The sequence below is a fragment of the Oryza sativa genome, chromosome 6 (assembly GCF_034140825.1).
Source record: "Oryza sativa Japonica Group chromosome 6, ASM3414082v1".
NCBI classification, from domain to species: Eukaryota; Viridiplantae; Streptophyta; class Magnoliopsida; order Poales; family Poaceae; genus Oryza; species Oryza sativa.
Window position 1 is genome coordinate 27,352,031 of NC_089040.1, and position 16,307 is coordinate 27,368,337.

Genomic DNA, 16,307 nt, shown 5'->3' on the forward strand with positions numbered 1-16,307 from the left:
AACACAGGATTTTCCCATGAATTAGTTCAATACCCGTGAAAATCCTACAAAAATCCGCCATTATATAGGAGGCCTAATTGGGCTCAGATTCGCCTTTACTCAACCGTAAAGATCCAACAGCCACATATCTTGCTCCACCATCTATCCATCATAATGTAAGTGGATTTGCCCTGGTTATCATTAACAGAATGACCATCCTAGGTGCAAGAACCACCTAACATTAGTGAGTGGATAGGTTGCCAGAGATGATAGGATCAGGTCCAATTGACACCCACAGCTGCCTTGATTCTTCAATGGCAGGATTGTCAGAAAAGGTTGATCATCATTGCCCTTCATCCACATTCCTTTCCATGTTTCCAACATTCTAGAGACACACAGATGAGAAAACCATACATATATACTCCCTCCATTCCAAAATATAAGCAGAATGTACGTACATTGCCAACGAGATCAGCTCGCAAGCTCTCTCTCGCGCGCAAGCGCGCAGCGAGAGTGAGGGGGGATGGCAGTGTATAGAGCAAAATGGTGACTAAAGAGTGAAAAATCCATAACAGCGGCTCAGATTTCACATTGCCCGACCAGCCCCAGGCAGGAAACTGACACGGAATAAGTCTATTTTATGTCCCTCAACTGATGTAAATGGATCTGCCTGGTTATCATTTATCAGAATGACCATCCTAGGTGCAAGAACCACCTAACATTAGCAGGTGAATATGTTACAGAAGGGCAGATTTGGTTTAGGGTTTGGAGTTTGCGTATAGCGAACTGTGATCACGCATGCACAGATCTAGAGAAGTTAAAGGTTAAGGCAAAGAGAGAAAGGTGTGGGTACAGAGGGATGACAGAGGATGCACGTATGGATGCTCACCAGCGAGTATGCAGCAGTACTATGGCACCACTGCTCACGGGATGGAGATCAGGGACCAGGGGCGCCATGGACCTCAGGCAGCGAGGGAGCTCCCAATGGCTGTCAAATGTTCTTGCCGCGATTTCCGGCAACATACCATGGCACTCCCAACATCAAGCCTAGGCACGCAGACACCCCATCCCCCCCCCTCCTCGACCTGTGAGCAGGAGGTGTCTCCACCACACGAGGGTAGCAACCAGCAGCAGCAGCAGCAACAACAGTATATATCAGATCATCACAGCAACAGCAGCTGAATGCCAAGGAGAGCTCAAGCCAGTGGAAACAGCGAGCTTCACAAATTCGAGATCGAAAGTCCAAACCAGCCATTCATCACTAAAAGGAGCTCAGGCCTCAGAATTCTGACGACCAAACCCTACCCGTCACCACGGCATCGAAGCCACATCAGACACCACCAACCTACGGTTCCCGGCCCCCAACACCGCCGAACGGGCCATGGATGAGCATCCTGGCAGCCATGAGCGTGCCAAAGGCGGCCCCAAAGATCCCTTGAACACATGTGAGTGAGTTGCCACTTTGTCAAAGGGGGTGTTGCGAGATAGACATATTACAGTTCTGTCAAAGAGTGGCAGATAGTTACAATGGCATGGATCCAATAGCAAATAGTTAAATTTCCCCTTATTTTCTGCTTGCCCTTATAGCTCAGTTTGCAGTAGTGCGTCGAACTGTACACGCACGCCCGCGAGAGAACACAGTAAGGAGAGGAGAGAATGGAAGGAGGAGAAGGGGTGGTGTTGGTGGTGGCGGCGGCGGAGGAGGATGGCATTCTGCATTCCCAGGTTTCCAACGAATCCACTCTTTTCTGATGGTAGATGTGCAATTTTCTCGCCACGTTTCCAACAAGGTTGAGACAGATGTGGCTTATAGACATTAGTTGGCTGTACTATTAAACTTGCTCTAATCTTCGGTTCCCTGCCCCCACCACCGCCTGCACAGCCATGGATGAGCATCCAAGCAGCCATACGGGCATGGCGGAGGAGGCGGCCCCGAATAAGATCCCTTGGAACACAAGTGAGTTGCCACTTTGTTCAGAGAGGGTGTTGTGAGAGAGAAAGATGAGATTACGGATATATCAAACAGTGGCAAGTAGTTATAATTTGCAATTGATCCAATTAACCCATAGTTTTTTTTCCCCAGTGCTCTTCTCTTCTAGCTCAGCGTGTGTAGAGCGTGGAACTGTACACACACGCAAGCGTACACTGCGAGGAGAGGAGAGGAGAAACTGGAAGGAGGAGAAAATGCAACTGAAACAAATCGAAATCTGGTGATGGTGATGGCAAGCATACCAAACCAAATCAAAACTGCAACTGAAACAAACACGTACGAATCCTCCATTGCCGCGGTGGTGGCTCAGATCTCGCCGTGGCAGCGAGGCCACCCGCCACTCCAACGACGGGAGGCCGCACCGCGCCCCCACGACCAACGGATCCCTAACCCGCACCAACCCGCACCACCGCCGGATCCGCTGCGGCGGCGGCTCCAGGGGGAACATCCCAAGCCGGCCGCAGCATCGCCGCGCGGAGGTAGGGGTAGCACCGGTGGATGGATCGGGGGGATGCAAGATGGGGGATGAGTTGTATCTGGTTTTGCGGTTCAAGGACGATTTTGTAACTCGATGACAAGTTGAGGGACCTTCGGTGTACTTTTTCCTTTCCCGAGACAAGTACTGTCCCATGCGTTGCAACGGGATCTGGAGTAATGCGGGATCTGCCCGCAGACACGCAGTAGGAAACGGAGGTAGACTGCGTCTTTAAATTATTAGAGAAAAAAAACATAAGATTGGGTAACACTGCAAATTCGCATGTATTAATTAAAAACAATGAAATTTGATTAAATCTGAAGCAAAAGGTTTTAACAAATTTAAAACAGTACGGTTTCAACAAAAATTTCAGCCGGATTGCCCGCGAAAAAAATAAGCTTAAAATTTTCAGGGCACGTAAGAAACATGAGTTTGCACAACTGCAATATAGTGCACTTGTTAATAAAAAACAATGAAATTTGATCAGATCTAAAACAAAAGCTTTTCTCAAATTCGAAACTATGGGGTTTGAACAAATTTTCAACCGTAACTATTTGAGAATCGCACTAGGGGCAGGCACACTGTAGAATTTACAAGAGAAAACGAGATGCTGAAGAAAAAAAGTAGGTAGGGAAAGTACAGTACAAATCACCGAAGCCACTGAAGCCAGAACCACGCTGCAGGCCTGCAATGGCTGCTTGGCTATCGCTCAAGCTTCAAGCCCAACAATATTAGATCAGAACATAAAAATTTAGACAAGATAAATAGATGAGTTTTCCCATCGAATTGTTGACAACGACAACAGATGACACAACTTTCCCGACCGTTTTCATCCCCACTATAGTTCGATTCCCATGAAAATGCTCCAAAAATATCCTCCTTTGAAACACAGGATATTCACAGAAAATAGTTCAATTCCCGTGAAAATGCTCCAAAAAAATCCTCCACTCCAAAAGAGGCCTAAGTGGGCTCAGATTTGCCTTTGATCAATCATACAGACCCAACCCCTATATATCTTGCTCCACAATCTACTCATCCTAATGTAAGTGGACCTTCCTTGGTTATCATTAACAGAATGACCATCCTAGGTGCAAGAACCACCTAACATTAGTGAGTGAATAGGTCACAAGAGATGATAGGATCAAGTCTAATTGACACCCTCAGCTGCCTTGATTTTTCAAAGGCATGCTTGTCAGAAAAGGCTGATCATCATCGCCCCTCATCCACACTCTCACATTCCATTCCATGTTTCCAACATTCTGGAGAAGTTGGTCCAGGTACTTTGGCATCAGATGGCCACCTTGAATGTCCAACAGCAAGCATGCTTTTGTGATCATCACTGCTCATTACCACAATACGAAGTGAACTGGAAATTATTGTAATATTGCACATCTGCCAGGAATTCTGACCCAAGTTTAAGAATCCCCAGAGGAACACAGGCAGCAGAGCACACTATATACAGAGACGAGCAAGAGGAGATTGTGTCGGCCACAACAGCAAGCGCAATAGCAGGAGCAACTAGCAAATAAAATCCATCACCACCACACATCCATCCATCCATCCATCAGATATTCAGAGATCAGATCAGATCGCGCATCTACCCACCAAATCCCGACGCGGAAGCCGCATCAGACTCCACTGAAGGTTCCCAGCCTTGGCTGCTACGAATCCAAGGCAATGGAGCAGCAGAGGCAGCACCATACAGGTGGGGAACTGATGCAGAGACCGGTTGGAACTTGGAAGTAGGGCAGTCAAAGCTCAGCTCGAGCTCAAAACACACACCCATGAAGATAGTACTTCCTCCGTTTCACAATGTAAGTCATTCTAGTATTTCCCACATGCATATTGATGTTAATGAATCTAGATAGATATATATGTCTAGATTCATCAACATCAATATGAATGTGGGAAATACTAAAATGACTTGCATTGTGAAACGGAGGGAGTAGTAGTTAGCTATACTATTAAACTTGCTCTAAGCAGAGTAAGTAGTACCAGCTTTCTCTCTCACGCAAGCACGCGGAGAAAGAGAGGGAGGAGAAAGAGGGGTAGCAATGTGCAACAAAATGGCGACTAAATCAATCCTACTTAAAATGTTTACCCACAATATTATCACGCCACCCTCCAAAGAGCCCTTTCCATTTCACCGTTGGTTCTTTTGAATTTCGAAATCACCTACTTGTTCAATAAGGAAAATCATCATAGAAGTATTGCTGTGCTTATACTAAATAAGCTAGAAACTCAATTTGTTTTTTTTTTCCATTGCAACGCACGGGCTAGTGAAAAATCCAACAATTGCGGCTCAGATTTTGCGTTGCTCGGCCAACCCTGGGCAGGAAGCCAACGCGGATACCGCCACGCACGGTCCCCATCCTCCACCGCCGCAGGCGCCGCGACATCGGCAGCTGCCAAAGCAGTGGCCTCCAGACCAATGCCGCACGGCGTGCGCGACGCGGCTGGGGATTGGCCCCCGAAAAGCGGAAATCCGAGGCGGCCGCCACCGATCAGGAGAGGCGCCGGAGCTAAACCGGCCTCATTCCTCATCGCCGCGGGGAATTCAGGGTGTGTTTAGATCCAGGGGTGTAAACTATTTGCAACTCTTCAAACGAGCCGCGGTTTTTTGGAGCGAATGCCATCATCAGCCACCGCTAGCGGAGATGAAATGGCCGATGTTGCAATCGCCTCGCGACTCGCTGAGCATGGGGTTCAGCTGAACTTGAACCCCCACATTTTGGGGGAAATAAAATGTGACAAAAGGCAGTTTCCAGATCTAGAAGAGAAGCTAGGGTTAACGCAAGCAAATTCCAGACAAAGTACAGATACTGGCCAGCGAGCGAGGATGCTCGCGGGATGGATGGAGATCGGCGCAGGCAATGTACAGTAAAATGGCGACCAAATGGTGGGGGAAAACCATCAATGGCGGTCAGATTTCGTTGCCCGGGCCAAGCCCCCGAGCAGGAAGCCGACGCACGGGGTCCCCCATCCCCCGCCGCCGCATGCGCCCGCGGCATCTGCGGCTGCCGAAGCGGTGGCCTCCGTGCCAACGCCGGCGAGGCGCAGCTCGGCGGGGGGGATGGCGGAGATCCGAGGCGGCCGCCGCTGCTCGGGAGACTCGCCGGAAGCAACGGCATCTTCCTCCTCCTCCTCGTCGTCGTCATCGTCGTGGTTGGTTTCCGGCGATGCAGAAACCCTTCCATTGCTCCACCACCACCCAAGCAGCAAAATCGCAACAAAAACTGAATGGTTTGAAATAAGATCAGGAGGGAGGGAAAGAGCGAGAAACCAATCCGACTCTGGATGGATTCATGGATTTTCCAGTCTCCAGTATCCACCCCTTCACCGTCTCAGTTCTCGCTAGAGGCGGAGGACGAGACGAGAGGAGAGGAGAGAACTGAGAAGAACCCAGCCGAGTTTTTTTTTTTTTTTTGAGAGAACGGGCCGAGTTCGGCGGTGGGGAATGGGGATGGGGATGGAGATGGGGAGATCGATGGAGGGAAATAAATGGGGACGGAAAGATCGGTCTCGGCGACTCGGCCCATCCAAACACTGTCCGTGCACGTCCGGTGTACACGTGTGCGGTGTGCCTATGCTTCGATGGACAATACGGGGGATAAGCGGCGTTGGCATGTCACATCTGATATTATATATATTATATAGAGTATTGTATGGTTGTTTGGGTATTAATAAAAAACTAATTACATAATCCATCAGTAAACCGTGAGATGATTTTATTAAGCTTAATTAATACGTCATTAGCAAATGTTTACTATAGCACAACATTATTAAATCATGGAGCAATTAGGCTTAAAAGATCCATCTCTCAAACTAGTCGCAATCTGTGTAATTAGTTATTTTTTTAGCCTATATTTAATACTTCATGCATGTGTTAAATGTTTGATGTGACAGCATGTAAAATTTTGGAGTGGGATCTAAACACCCCCTATGTCAGGCGTGTGTGGAGAAAGAATGCATTCATGTAGTGCATGTCCATGTGCGCTATTTTGAAAAAGGTTTATGTGGTTTATGTAGATGTTGGGTTTAATCAATAAATAACCTTGCCATATGTCCGACTTATTTATTCAACCGGTATACGACTAAACGGTAGAACAGCTCGGCGCATGACGGCGTGAGGCAACAGCATGGGTTGGTCCTAGATCGATGGCATGCACTTGCATGCATTACGGTCGTACAAGAGTCGGACATAATAGTCTTGGGTATAGCATTTTTCTTTAATCGATCCATTATATAGGATAAAACAAAAAAAAATCGAAGCAATGTAGTAATACGTGCAATAATATTCAAGTGAATGTATTGCCCCCAAATTCACGGTTTGCTGAAGATACCACACGCATCGCCCCAGCATGCAATACATGCAAGACGCCTTGCATGTGAGGTTAGAGTCACGCTACAAACAACGTGTTGAACTGTGTGATCAGGTCTGGCATAGAAAAGATATATTCAACATCTTTAGTAAAAGTAATCAAAATGGTCGGTGTTCCTTTTTTCTTAAAAAAACAACATTTACAGGATAGTGCGATGTTTCGTATCAATGTAGCAGTAACAAGACTACAAGTCTACAGCCCTAAGAGGCTATGGCCAGGAAAGAAAAAACACACAGTCACACCACGCATCTACGACCAAAATCCACCACCGAAGATCAAAGCAAACTACGATATCCCAAAGGGAATGGATATTCTAAATGGCGTATTCAGGAAGAATGTGGCACCGAGAGTGCTCCCACCACCTGCTCTGAGATGACAGGACGTGGTTTTCACCTAAATAAATCCATCACATGACACGAACTTCAAGCAAACAACACTCCCAAATAGGAAAAGTGATGCCTGCAGTCGTCGCCGTTGCTAGCCCAAAGGGCTGTGCTTTCACTTGTGATCTTTCTGTCCTCTTATGTCAAGGTTATCTGCCAAAAACAGTGGCCACCACCAACTACACCTTTGATGTGTAGCCAATGTGCCAGCCGACCATCAAGGAGGAGCTCAACATTCGGCGCGCTCCAAGTCCATACACATAGTTGCGTTGGATATGAAGAGGGTGAGAGAAAAGAATGGATACCCTATCCCCCACACTAGCCCGCCCCAACAAGGGCATCTTGTGCCGTCACCACAAGAGGACTGTCAGCTAGATCGGAGCTCGTCGGGGGCCTGCAACGCTCACCTTAAAGCACCACTGTCGTCGCTGCCTCGGCTGACTGCCTATATCACCGCCACCTTGGTCGGATTGCCCGTATCACCGCTACCTCAGACCGCCAGCCCACATCGTCGTCACCTCGCCCCGCTGTCCCCTGTCGCCTTTGGTCTTGCCATAGCACCGTCCAGCCTCGCACCCGTGTCGTGGCAGCTCTGTCTACCATCGGCGCCATGCAGTTCCCCTGTTGTGCCACCGGTCACGCGAACCACCGCACTGGTTCCCGTGGGTGGTCGCGCATGGCTTGCTCCCGCTGCAACCTCCATGCTACATCGGCCTCTCGCCTTTGCCGACTGCGCACTACACCACGTCGGCCTCCCACCACCGCCAGCCATGTCGCCCTTTCACCCCACCGCCCCGCTCGCCCAGATCCATCCCAAGGTGTCTGGATCCCGCCACGGGGAGGTCTGATCCAGTGGCGTCGCCCTCGGATCCATGGGCTCAATCACCGGGGTGCACCGCGTTGGTTTAGTTTCCCTTCTTTTCTCGCGCGCTAGAGACCGAGCATCACCGGGTTATGGCCCTGCCACTGCCTTCCTAGCAGGCCGCCCGGTTTTTGGGTGGCATGCTCCGACGACAGCGCAGATGAGGAGGAGGGCGGGCGATGGTTGGCTAGGGTTTTTCCCGTGTCACCCGCGCGTAGACGACGCGGGGAGAGTGTAACTTGGTAGTGTTCCCGATTTATCTTAGTTGTTGTTTGGATCACCTTGATTAAGGATGAGTTTTCATAAAAATGGTTTGGAATGATCTTCTAGTAAACCAACTTTACTAACCAGAGGGGAAAAAATGTAACATGAGCAAAATGTTGCTAAAAGCCTAAAAACAGGCAACCAAATTGCCATCTGAATTCTCAAATACGAAGAGACGTACACATGGTACAAACAAATATAGAACCGGACATCAGTCAGACTAATTGAACTGCATTTGCCCCAAACCCGAAACAACAAACTTGCTTAGAGATCACCTAAGAAAGGCTAACACTAAACTTCGGTATGAACTGTTCACTATAACTGGCGTAAAACTCTACAAAAATACGTCGCAAGTGCCACGCTCCAGCGTGTCTGCGTGTGTGCCCCATGAAGCAATAATCCTAAATCATGTACAAATTGCAGTATTGCGCACATGAAGCATGCCAGCTTTGCAATCACCATGTCTGCAGAAACAAACAAAGCAAACAGATACAATCATCAGGGCAAGCAACACGAAGAACACACATCTTTAGCAGTGATTTCCAGTGGAGGGGGAAGGTCGATAATTCGACGTGCTTACCACAACATAGTACTACTGTCCTGTCGCAGCGCGAGCTTCGCTGTGTCCTTCCACATGGACACCTCCATCTCCTTCTCGACGAGCTTCTTCTCCGCGCGTTTCAGCGCGAGTTCCAGCTCTTCGATCCGCTCCTGGTTCCTCTGATGGAGGAGCTCGTGCAGCCTCCTCTCAAGCTCGACGGCATTGACACCATTGTATTCAGCTTCATCGTCGTAGTCTTCGTCCTCCACTACTTCATCTTCTCTCCCAACATCATCATTGAATTCTTCCCGGCATTCAGTGATCTCATCCGGTTGCTGAATCGCAATCAAACACAAATTAGACGCAGCTCAAATCAATCTCACTGCAACATTCTGTTCACAGAAGCATACCTCTGCATCATGTTCTTCAGGCAAGAACAGCTGAACATCTGAACCATAGTTAACCTGGAGAAGATCGAGCTCGGCATGGAACTCCTCCTCGAGCACATCCATCCTCGGGAAGCAGCACTCGTACTCCTCCGCTGATTTCTCGCAGCTCACTTCCTCCTCCTCCATGTGGTTGGACGACGAGGTGGCCTGATCCTCCATCATGCGCGCGCTCGCCCTCTCGTTCTCGTTCGTGTCCGTGAGGCAGCTCGACGCGGCGGACTCGAGGTTGCAGCGGGGTTTCGATGCGTCGTCGTCACCAACCCCTCCGCTGCTGCTCTGCCTCACCTGCTCTTTGATCTCTCTCAGCAGCGTCTCCATCTCCGCGCGAACCTTCGCCATCTTGTTGAACTCGTCGGATGTCTTGGCGAGGAGGAACACCAGGCTCAGGCCAACGCCGAGGTCGGGAGTCCTCGTGTGGCTCTCGTTGTCGAACACTAATTGCAAAGAAGAAAAAGGGGAGAAATCAATTGAAATTACCTCCAGAATCGCGTGATTGCTACGTATCATTATCTTTTGCTACCGAAATTTCAGGGCTCTATCCAGCCAATACGATCGCAATCTCGCACAGGTAACGAATCGAACAGCCAACGCGAGATGATTCGACGAGGAAATCCCCAAAGAAACCCAATAGAAACTGCGATTTATCGAACAGCGACGAGCTCGACCGATGGCGCACCTGAGGTAGAGGCGACGGTGGCGGCGGCGGCGGCGGCGGCGACGGGCTCGCCGTTCTTCTCCACCGCAATCTCCTCCTCCACCACCACCACCCCCTCCTTCTCCGCCTTCCCCTTCCTCCCAATCCTACTCGCCGCCCGGGCCCACCTAAACCTCGGCAGCAGCGACCTCGCCGCCGCGAGCGCGGGGGACCGCGGCGTCACCGCCGGCGACCCCTCGATCCCGAGCTCCTCGCCGTCGTTGAGGTAGTCCGCGATCCTCCTCCTCCTCCTCACCACCTCGGATGCCATGGCGCGCGCGGCGCCCGATGAGGCGAGCGAGCAGCGCAAAAGCAGAGGAGACAGAGAAGACGAAGCCAAGCCAAAGCGGGTTTTCAAATTGGAGCGGGTGGCGTGGATCGTGGTCGTCGTGGCGAGCTCACCGTGGGCCCCACCCGACAGCGAACTGGACCCCCGATCCCGCCGTCCATCCTCGAATCGACGACGGCCACGATGAGCCCGATTAGATGGGACGGCACCATTATTAGCTCTCCCCCTCCAGGGAATCACACATGATATCATCGTTTATATTTAAAAAAAATGGAAGAGAGGATATATCTATCGATGATTTTTATATTTCCGAGATGGAATTATATTCCCGGAAGAAAAGATGGGGATCAGGTTTGATGATTATTTTTTTTTGTGTAGGTCCGGTGTTGCAATTTGGTGATTTGAAATGCTGGGTATTCTGAGGTTTCAGATTTGTTTGTCTGTTCCATTCCAAATTTCCATCCATGACCCACCATCCGACTCTATTGGTAGGACCCCAGGCATAGAAATTTTCTGTCCAAGTTTACGATGTCGCCGTGGTTTTAAAATCTGAGTTTTAAAGAAAAAAAACATAGTTGGCCATAATCCGGCGAATTATGGTTTGGCCAATGGGAGTTGATGGCTGGCAAAGCACGCAAGCTTGCTTGCTGGGAGGCTGCACGCGTCGTGTTTCCGGGGTCCCCTGCCACTGTCGAGCGCTGGAGGCGCCGAGGTGGAAGCAGGAGCCACGAAAACATGGAGCCATGTAGGCATCTCCATCACTTGCCTGACACACCAAGCGAAGGCCTGTTTATGACAGTAGAAAATGAACACTAGCTAGAAGCAAAAAGCGAGCATTAGAGCATCTCCAACAGAGTTGTCATCTCACTCTCCAATTTAAATTTTGGTAATTTTGAGCAAAAAACGGGCTCCAACAGACTTACTAAACGGCTGGCTAAACTCCTCCCCAGGCTGGCCAACTTTAGCCAGCTAGAGTTGCCTTGCCAAATCGTGGGCCCCACGCTTTTTTCCCCATCTCCTCTCTCCGCACTCGTGAGCACGCCACTGGCGGCCTGGCGCCGGCGCCATCCCTGCTGCCGCCCGCCGCCGTCCCTACCGCCGTCCGCCGCCTCCGCCGCCGCCGTCGCCGCCACCGCCGCAATCCCTACCGCCGTTCCCCTTCTCCTTTTGCATCGGCCTCGGGGGAACTGGTGGCGCCGCCGCACCGCCGTTCGTCTTCACTCACAGCAGCGCCGCCGGTCCGCTGCTCTGCTCTCTCCGGTCTCCGCCACCCACCGCCTCCGTCTTCCCTTGGCCGAAGGCCACCGAAGCTGCCGTCGACGCCGACTTCATCCTGCTCCGGGCCGCCACCGCGCCAAGCCGAGCGCCGCCCACGAGGCCGCCTCCCTCCCTAGCACGGGTCGCAGGCCCCGAAGCCGCCTCCTCACTCCGTCCCTGTCCGGCCGGGTCGCCACCTCGCCGTCGCCGTCATTGTGCCGTGGCTGCCTCCGCCAACCGTCGCCCCGCATCGACTCCTTCCGGCGCCCCCTTGCTCCCGCCTCCTCCGCATCACCGCCCTCCACCGTCGCCGCGCCGACCGCCGCCCTGATCCGACCGCCGTCGCCGTGCCCATCGCCGCCTAGCGTGGCTCCCTCCCGGAGTCGGTAGGAGAGAAGGAGGAAGGGGAATCGAGAGTGAGAGGAGGGGGAGAAAACGAGAAGAGAAAGAAAAGAAAAGAAGGGAAGGGAGAGAATGACATATGGTACCCACTGTTAAATTGGATATTGAAATGGAGAGACTGTTGGAGTGAAACTCAAATTTGGCTCTCTAAATTTTTGGCAATTTGCTAAATAGGATATTTGGAGAGCAAAAATAGCCATGCTGTTGGAGATGCTTTTAGAGCTTGTTTAGAGCATCTCCAACAGTCTCTCCAAAACTAACTCTCCAAATATCTATTTGGCCAACTCTCCATCTAATTTAGCCAGTCAAACTCTTATTTACTCCAACAACCTCTCCATTCATCCTCTCTATTCTAAGCCTATGACAGTGGGACCCACGTGTCAGTCTCTACAACCATTTCTTCCTCCTCATCTTTTTCCCCCTTTTCCCAAGCCCCTCCGCTCAGCTCGCAGCAGGTGAGAGTTGGTCCTCTCCGCCGCCGCCGCCCCATCCCCATCCGCCGCCACCGCCGCTCGGGCTGACCTCGGAGACGACGGTAGCGGACGGCAACCTCGGCTGGCGATGGATCTGGCGACTATGCTGGCGACAGCGTCGTCGACGGCTGGCGACGGCGCGGATGACGGCGACGACGGCGGCGTCCGCCAACGGCCACCTCAGAGACGACGGCTGGCGACGGCGCGACGACGGCGGCACCCGGCAACAGCAGATCTGGCGACAGCGCAACGACAACTGACGACGGTGACGGCGCTGGTGCCGACGGCGGCGGCGTCCGGCAACGATGACTTCAACTGCAGCAATGGCATCTCGACGACGATGGTAGCGGAGAGAGAAAGGGGGAGAGGAATGCTGTCGGCGTGGGACCCACAATTGGCTAGGCTATTTTGGCTGGCCAAATTTGGCCAGTGGGAGGAGGACTTTGGCCAGCCAGATGGCTTGGCCATCCGGATAGCCAGTCTGTTGGAGGGTGAAATTGAGCCAAAATTGCCAAAATTTAACTTGGTGAGGGGAATAAGGAGGCTGTTGGAGATGCTCTTAGTTGGCGAAAAGAAATTGTTTTTAGTATCACATCGGATGTTTGACCGAATATTGGAAGGGGTTTTCATATACGAATGAAAAAACTAAATTAATTCGTCATTAGCACATACGGGTTACTATAGCACTTATGGCTAATCATGGACTAATTAGGCTTGAAAATCCGTCTCGTGATTTCCCCCTAACTATGCAATTAGTTTTTTTAAAATCTATATTTTATGCTTCATATATATGTCCAAATATTTGATGTGATGTTTTTGGAAAAAAAAATTTGGGAAGTAAACCAGGTCTTAGATTTGTTAGCCGTAGTCAAATTTTAAATTTATAGTTATTTTGATTTCTTTTATTATAGTTTATTTATGTAAGAGTAAATTTCACAAAACTACCCAATTTTGATTAAATTATCCCAAAACTATAAATTTAGGATTGTGTATCACAAAACTACCTATTTAATACGAAATTTATTATAGACCAATAGATTAAAGGTGGAGTATCACAAAACTACAGATTTAATAACAAATTTATCATAAATTTATAGGTTTAGTATCAATTTAATCAAAAAAAATTGTACATTTATAACTCAAACATAACACTAACAATAAGGATTTAAGTCCCAAAATCTATATTTTTGTGGTAATTTTATTATAAAATCTATAATATTACTATACTTAACCTTAAACTTCTAGTTTTGTGATAAATTTATTACTAAATCTATATATTTTTATACATCACTTTAAATATATATGGTTTTACGATATTTCGGCTATTGTATTTGTAGTTTTGTGAAATTTATTTTTTTTAAGTTATCCATAATTCATGTATAAAAGATTTATTTATAATTATTTTTCTGTAATAAGCATTACGAGGTATAATCATCTGTAGACGCAACCATATGACTATACTTCTCTAAAATCTTTAACTTGTCTTTTAAGCCGTGTTTAGTTGTAAAATTTTTCTTCAAACTTTAAATTTTTCTATCACATCAAAATTTTTCTACACATATAAACTTCCAACTTTTCTGTCACATCGTTCCAATTTTAATTAAACTTATAATTATAATTTTAGTGTGAACTAAACACAGCCTAAATCTCAAGCTCCACGAACAAATAGCAGGATAAAAATCAGGACCCCGGAGGCGAATGAAGGAATGAATGCTGGATAGGACGCAAATAGTACGCAATTAATCGTCGTTATCATGAGAAGCCGGCCCATTTGACCGCCCCTCTCCTTCCTCCGTCGGCAACTGTTGATGCTCTTCTCTGCGTCATCTCACTAACTCTTAATTAATCTTCAGACAATTTTTTTTAAAAAAAACTTGTCTTTATTGTTTATATTCTGTTTCGTGGTACTTGTACGACAGGAGGAGGATTAGGCATTAAGTAGCGATAGTGGTACAGGACAAGAGCGTGGTGTCACTCGGCAGTGGAGGAGACGCTTCCTTCTTCTTGATGGATGCTGCTCATCTTACTTAACGTTGATGCTCCGTATCATGCTGCTAGATTAATTAGTAGTATTACGAATCATTGCTCATCAGTATGGCGTCGAAATGGCCTGCTACCCGCGGTTGTCGTCTTGCTGTTGCCGATCGAGCTGCCGACCGCCGGCGGCCGGTCCTGCGGAATAAGCTTCTGCTGCAAACGAACAGGATGGATCAACCGCTCCAGATTCTCTCTAGCTTTTCTGCCTTATTATCATTAGAGTTATATTAGAGTTATGTTATATAATGTACTAGTATAGCAAAGAGTCTTTACCACCCAAAAAATTAGCTAATAAAATGAGGGTTCCCCCACTTATATATTTGATATATTGCCCTTTAACAACTAATATCGGACTATACAATATATACATCCGGAACACATATGACCGTGCCGAATCAGCCAATCATGGAGCTCATTGTCATTCACCTAGGCTTAGCTAAAAAAAACAAGTTTATATGTAGGTCGAATAGACAGGATCGTATGTATAGTCATTATGTTCTCGTTAACTCATCCCATAATATTTTTATTGTTAGTTTGTCACGTTTGTTCTAATAAATTTATTATTTTTAATTATTGAATCGAAGTTTATGGAAGTAGCATATAATATGTTGGGATTTAATAAAGCGAAGATATTCTTTTTTTATTTTGAAAAATAAACTTATTTAAGAATAGATAGAACCGAGGGAATAGAAGGCTGCTGCTTGCCAGCTTGCTGCTTTCCAGAGCACAGGATTGTTGTGTTGGGCTGGTTTTTTCGGTTGGGCTGGTTTTGGTTCGTTTGCGGCTTTACGCCACGAGAACGAGAGGCACACGGAGCGCAGGGGTCGAGCAATGCGACAACAACAAGAAGCTGAGTGTGTTGGTTAGCTTCGCGGATGAGACGACAAGAGAGACGAAACGAGGGCGAAGGGAATCCCCCGTCATCCGGTGTGGGCGTGAGTGACAACTAGGAAGAACAGGGACCTGCTGGCTACCTGGAGGCTGGAGCTTAGTAGATGCGGATAAGATCACAACACAAAGCACGCTGGTTAAAAAAAAACATAATATGAAATAGTTAGAGGAGCAAGATTTTAAACCCAGATCAGATAGCCCACCATCTTATAAAACACGCTGGTTGCTTGCTCCTCCTCTGTCTGCCGTGTGCCTGTGTTGCCATTATCCTTTTTTTATATATATTTGTCTTACAAAATAATATAATAAACTAAAAAAATAAATATAATATTTTTAGTTTATTATATTATTTTGTAAGACAAATATATATACATACAATTCTATTGTATTTAAAGTAAAGTATCAATAAATTTATTAGTACTAAAATTTTTAAAATTGGACTTCAACATTGTAAAAATGGTAAGTAAGTAGTACTAACAATCGTTAAGTTGTTTCATCTGGAAGACGTAAGCATCGGCAGGTGGTCGTGCCGGAGTGGTTATCGGGCATGACTAGAAATCATGTGGGCTCTGCCCGCGCAGGTTCGAATCCTGCCGACCACGGTTTTTTTATCTTCTCCAGTAGTCCTGTTATATGCAGCGTTTCCGCCTAATTGTCTTTTGGGATTTGGGGCTTTCAACACCTTACTAGTCACTGGGCTCAAACTTTATCAGGCCTTTCCTTTCGGCCTTCCAAGGGTTAATAGGCTCAAACCAAAACTGTTGGGCCGTGTAAACTAATAACAACACCCCCCCCCAATCCCCCCTATACAAAGCTCTCTTCCTCCTCTCCTTCTCTTTCTACTACACTATAAATTTTTTAAAAATAAAAAACACAAAGTTGAAAAATTTTATGTATAGAAATACTATATATAAAAAATTTGAAACGGGTATGTAAACT

At 47.9% G+C, this 16,307-nt stretch overlaps 2 protein-coding genes and 1 non-coding gene across 3 annotated transcripts; 1 reads left to right on the forward strand and 2 right to left on the reverse strand.

The window, feature by feature from the left end:
• Positions 1-77: 77 nt before the first annotated feature.
• Positions 78-5,915, reverse strand: LOC136351149 (uncharacterized). Its single transcript, XM_026026319.2, has one exon. It carries the CDS (start codon positions 5,639-5,641, stop codon positions 5,093-5,095), a length of 549 nt encoding a protein of 182 aa, XP_025882104.1. The 5' UTR covers positions 5,642-5,915; the 3' UTR covers positions 78-5,092.
• A 2,534-nt stretch (positions 5,916-8,449) lies between these two features.
• Positions 8,450-10,342, reverse strand: LOC4341675 (protein POLAR LOCALIZATION DURING ASYMMETRIC DIVISION AND REDISTRIBUTION). The gene is made up of 4 exons (XM_015785849.3): positions 10,002-10,342; positions 9,287-9,759; positions 8,916-9,211; positions 8,450-8,799 (listed from the first exon to the last, which is right to left on the reverse strand). Coding segments are annotated over exons 1-4 (1,059 nt in total). The 5' UTR covers positions 10,291-10,342; the 3' UTR covers positions 8,450-8,798.
• Positions 10,343-15,888: 5,546 nt separating this feature from the next.
• On the forward strand, positions 15,889-15,970 carry TRNAS-AGA (transfer RNA serine (anticodon AGA)). The gene has a single exon. It is a non-coding gene; the product is annotated as a tRNA-Ser (tRNA).
• The last annotated feature ends 337 nt before the right edge of the window (positions 15,971-16,307 follow it).

What these genes read in the sequence shown, in the direction of transcription:
- LOC4341675 (XM_015785849.3), bottom strand. Translation starts at nt 10,290, where the DNA reads ATGGCATCCGAGGTGGTGAGGAGGAGGAGGAGGATCGCGGACTACCTC. An exon ending in CACCGTCGCCTCTACCTCAG is followed by an intron (nt 9,760 to 10,001) that starts GTGCGCCATCGG and finishes CTTTGCAATTAG; the next exon opens with TGTTCGACAACGAGAGCCAC. An exon ending in CTGAAGAACATGATGCAGAG is followed by an intron (nt 9,212 to 9,286) that starts GTATGCTTCTGT and finishes ATTGCGATTCAG; the next exon opens with CAACCGGATGAGATCACTGA.
- LOC136351149 (XM_026026319.2), bottom strand. Translation starts at nt 5,641, where the DNA reads ATGGAAGGGTTTCTGCATCGCCGGAAACCAACCACGACGATGACGACG.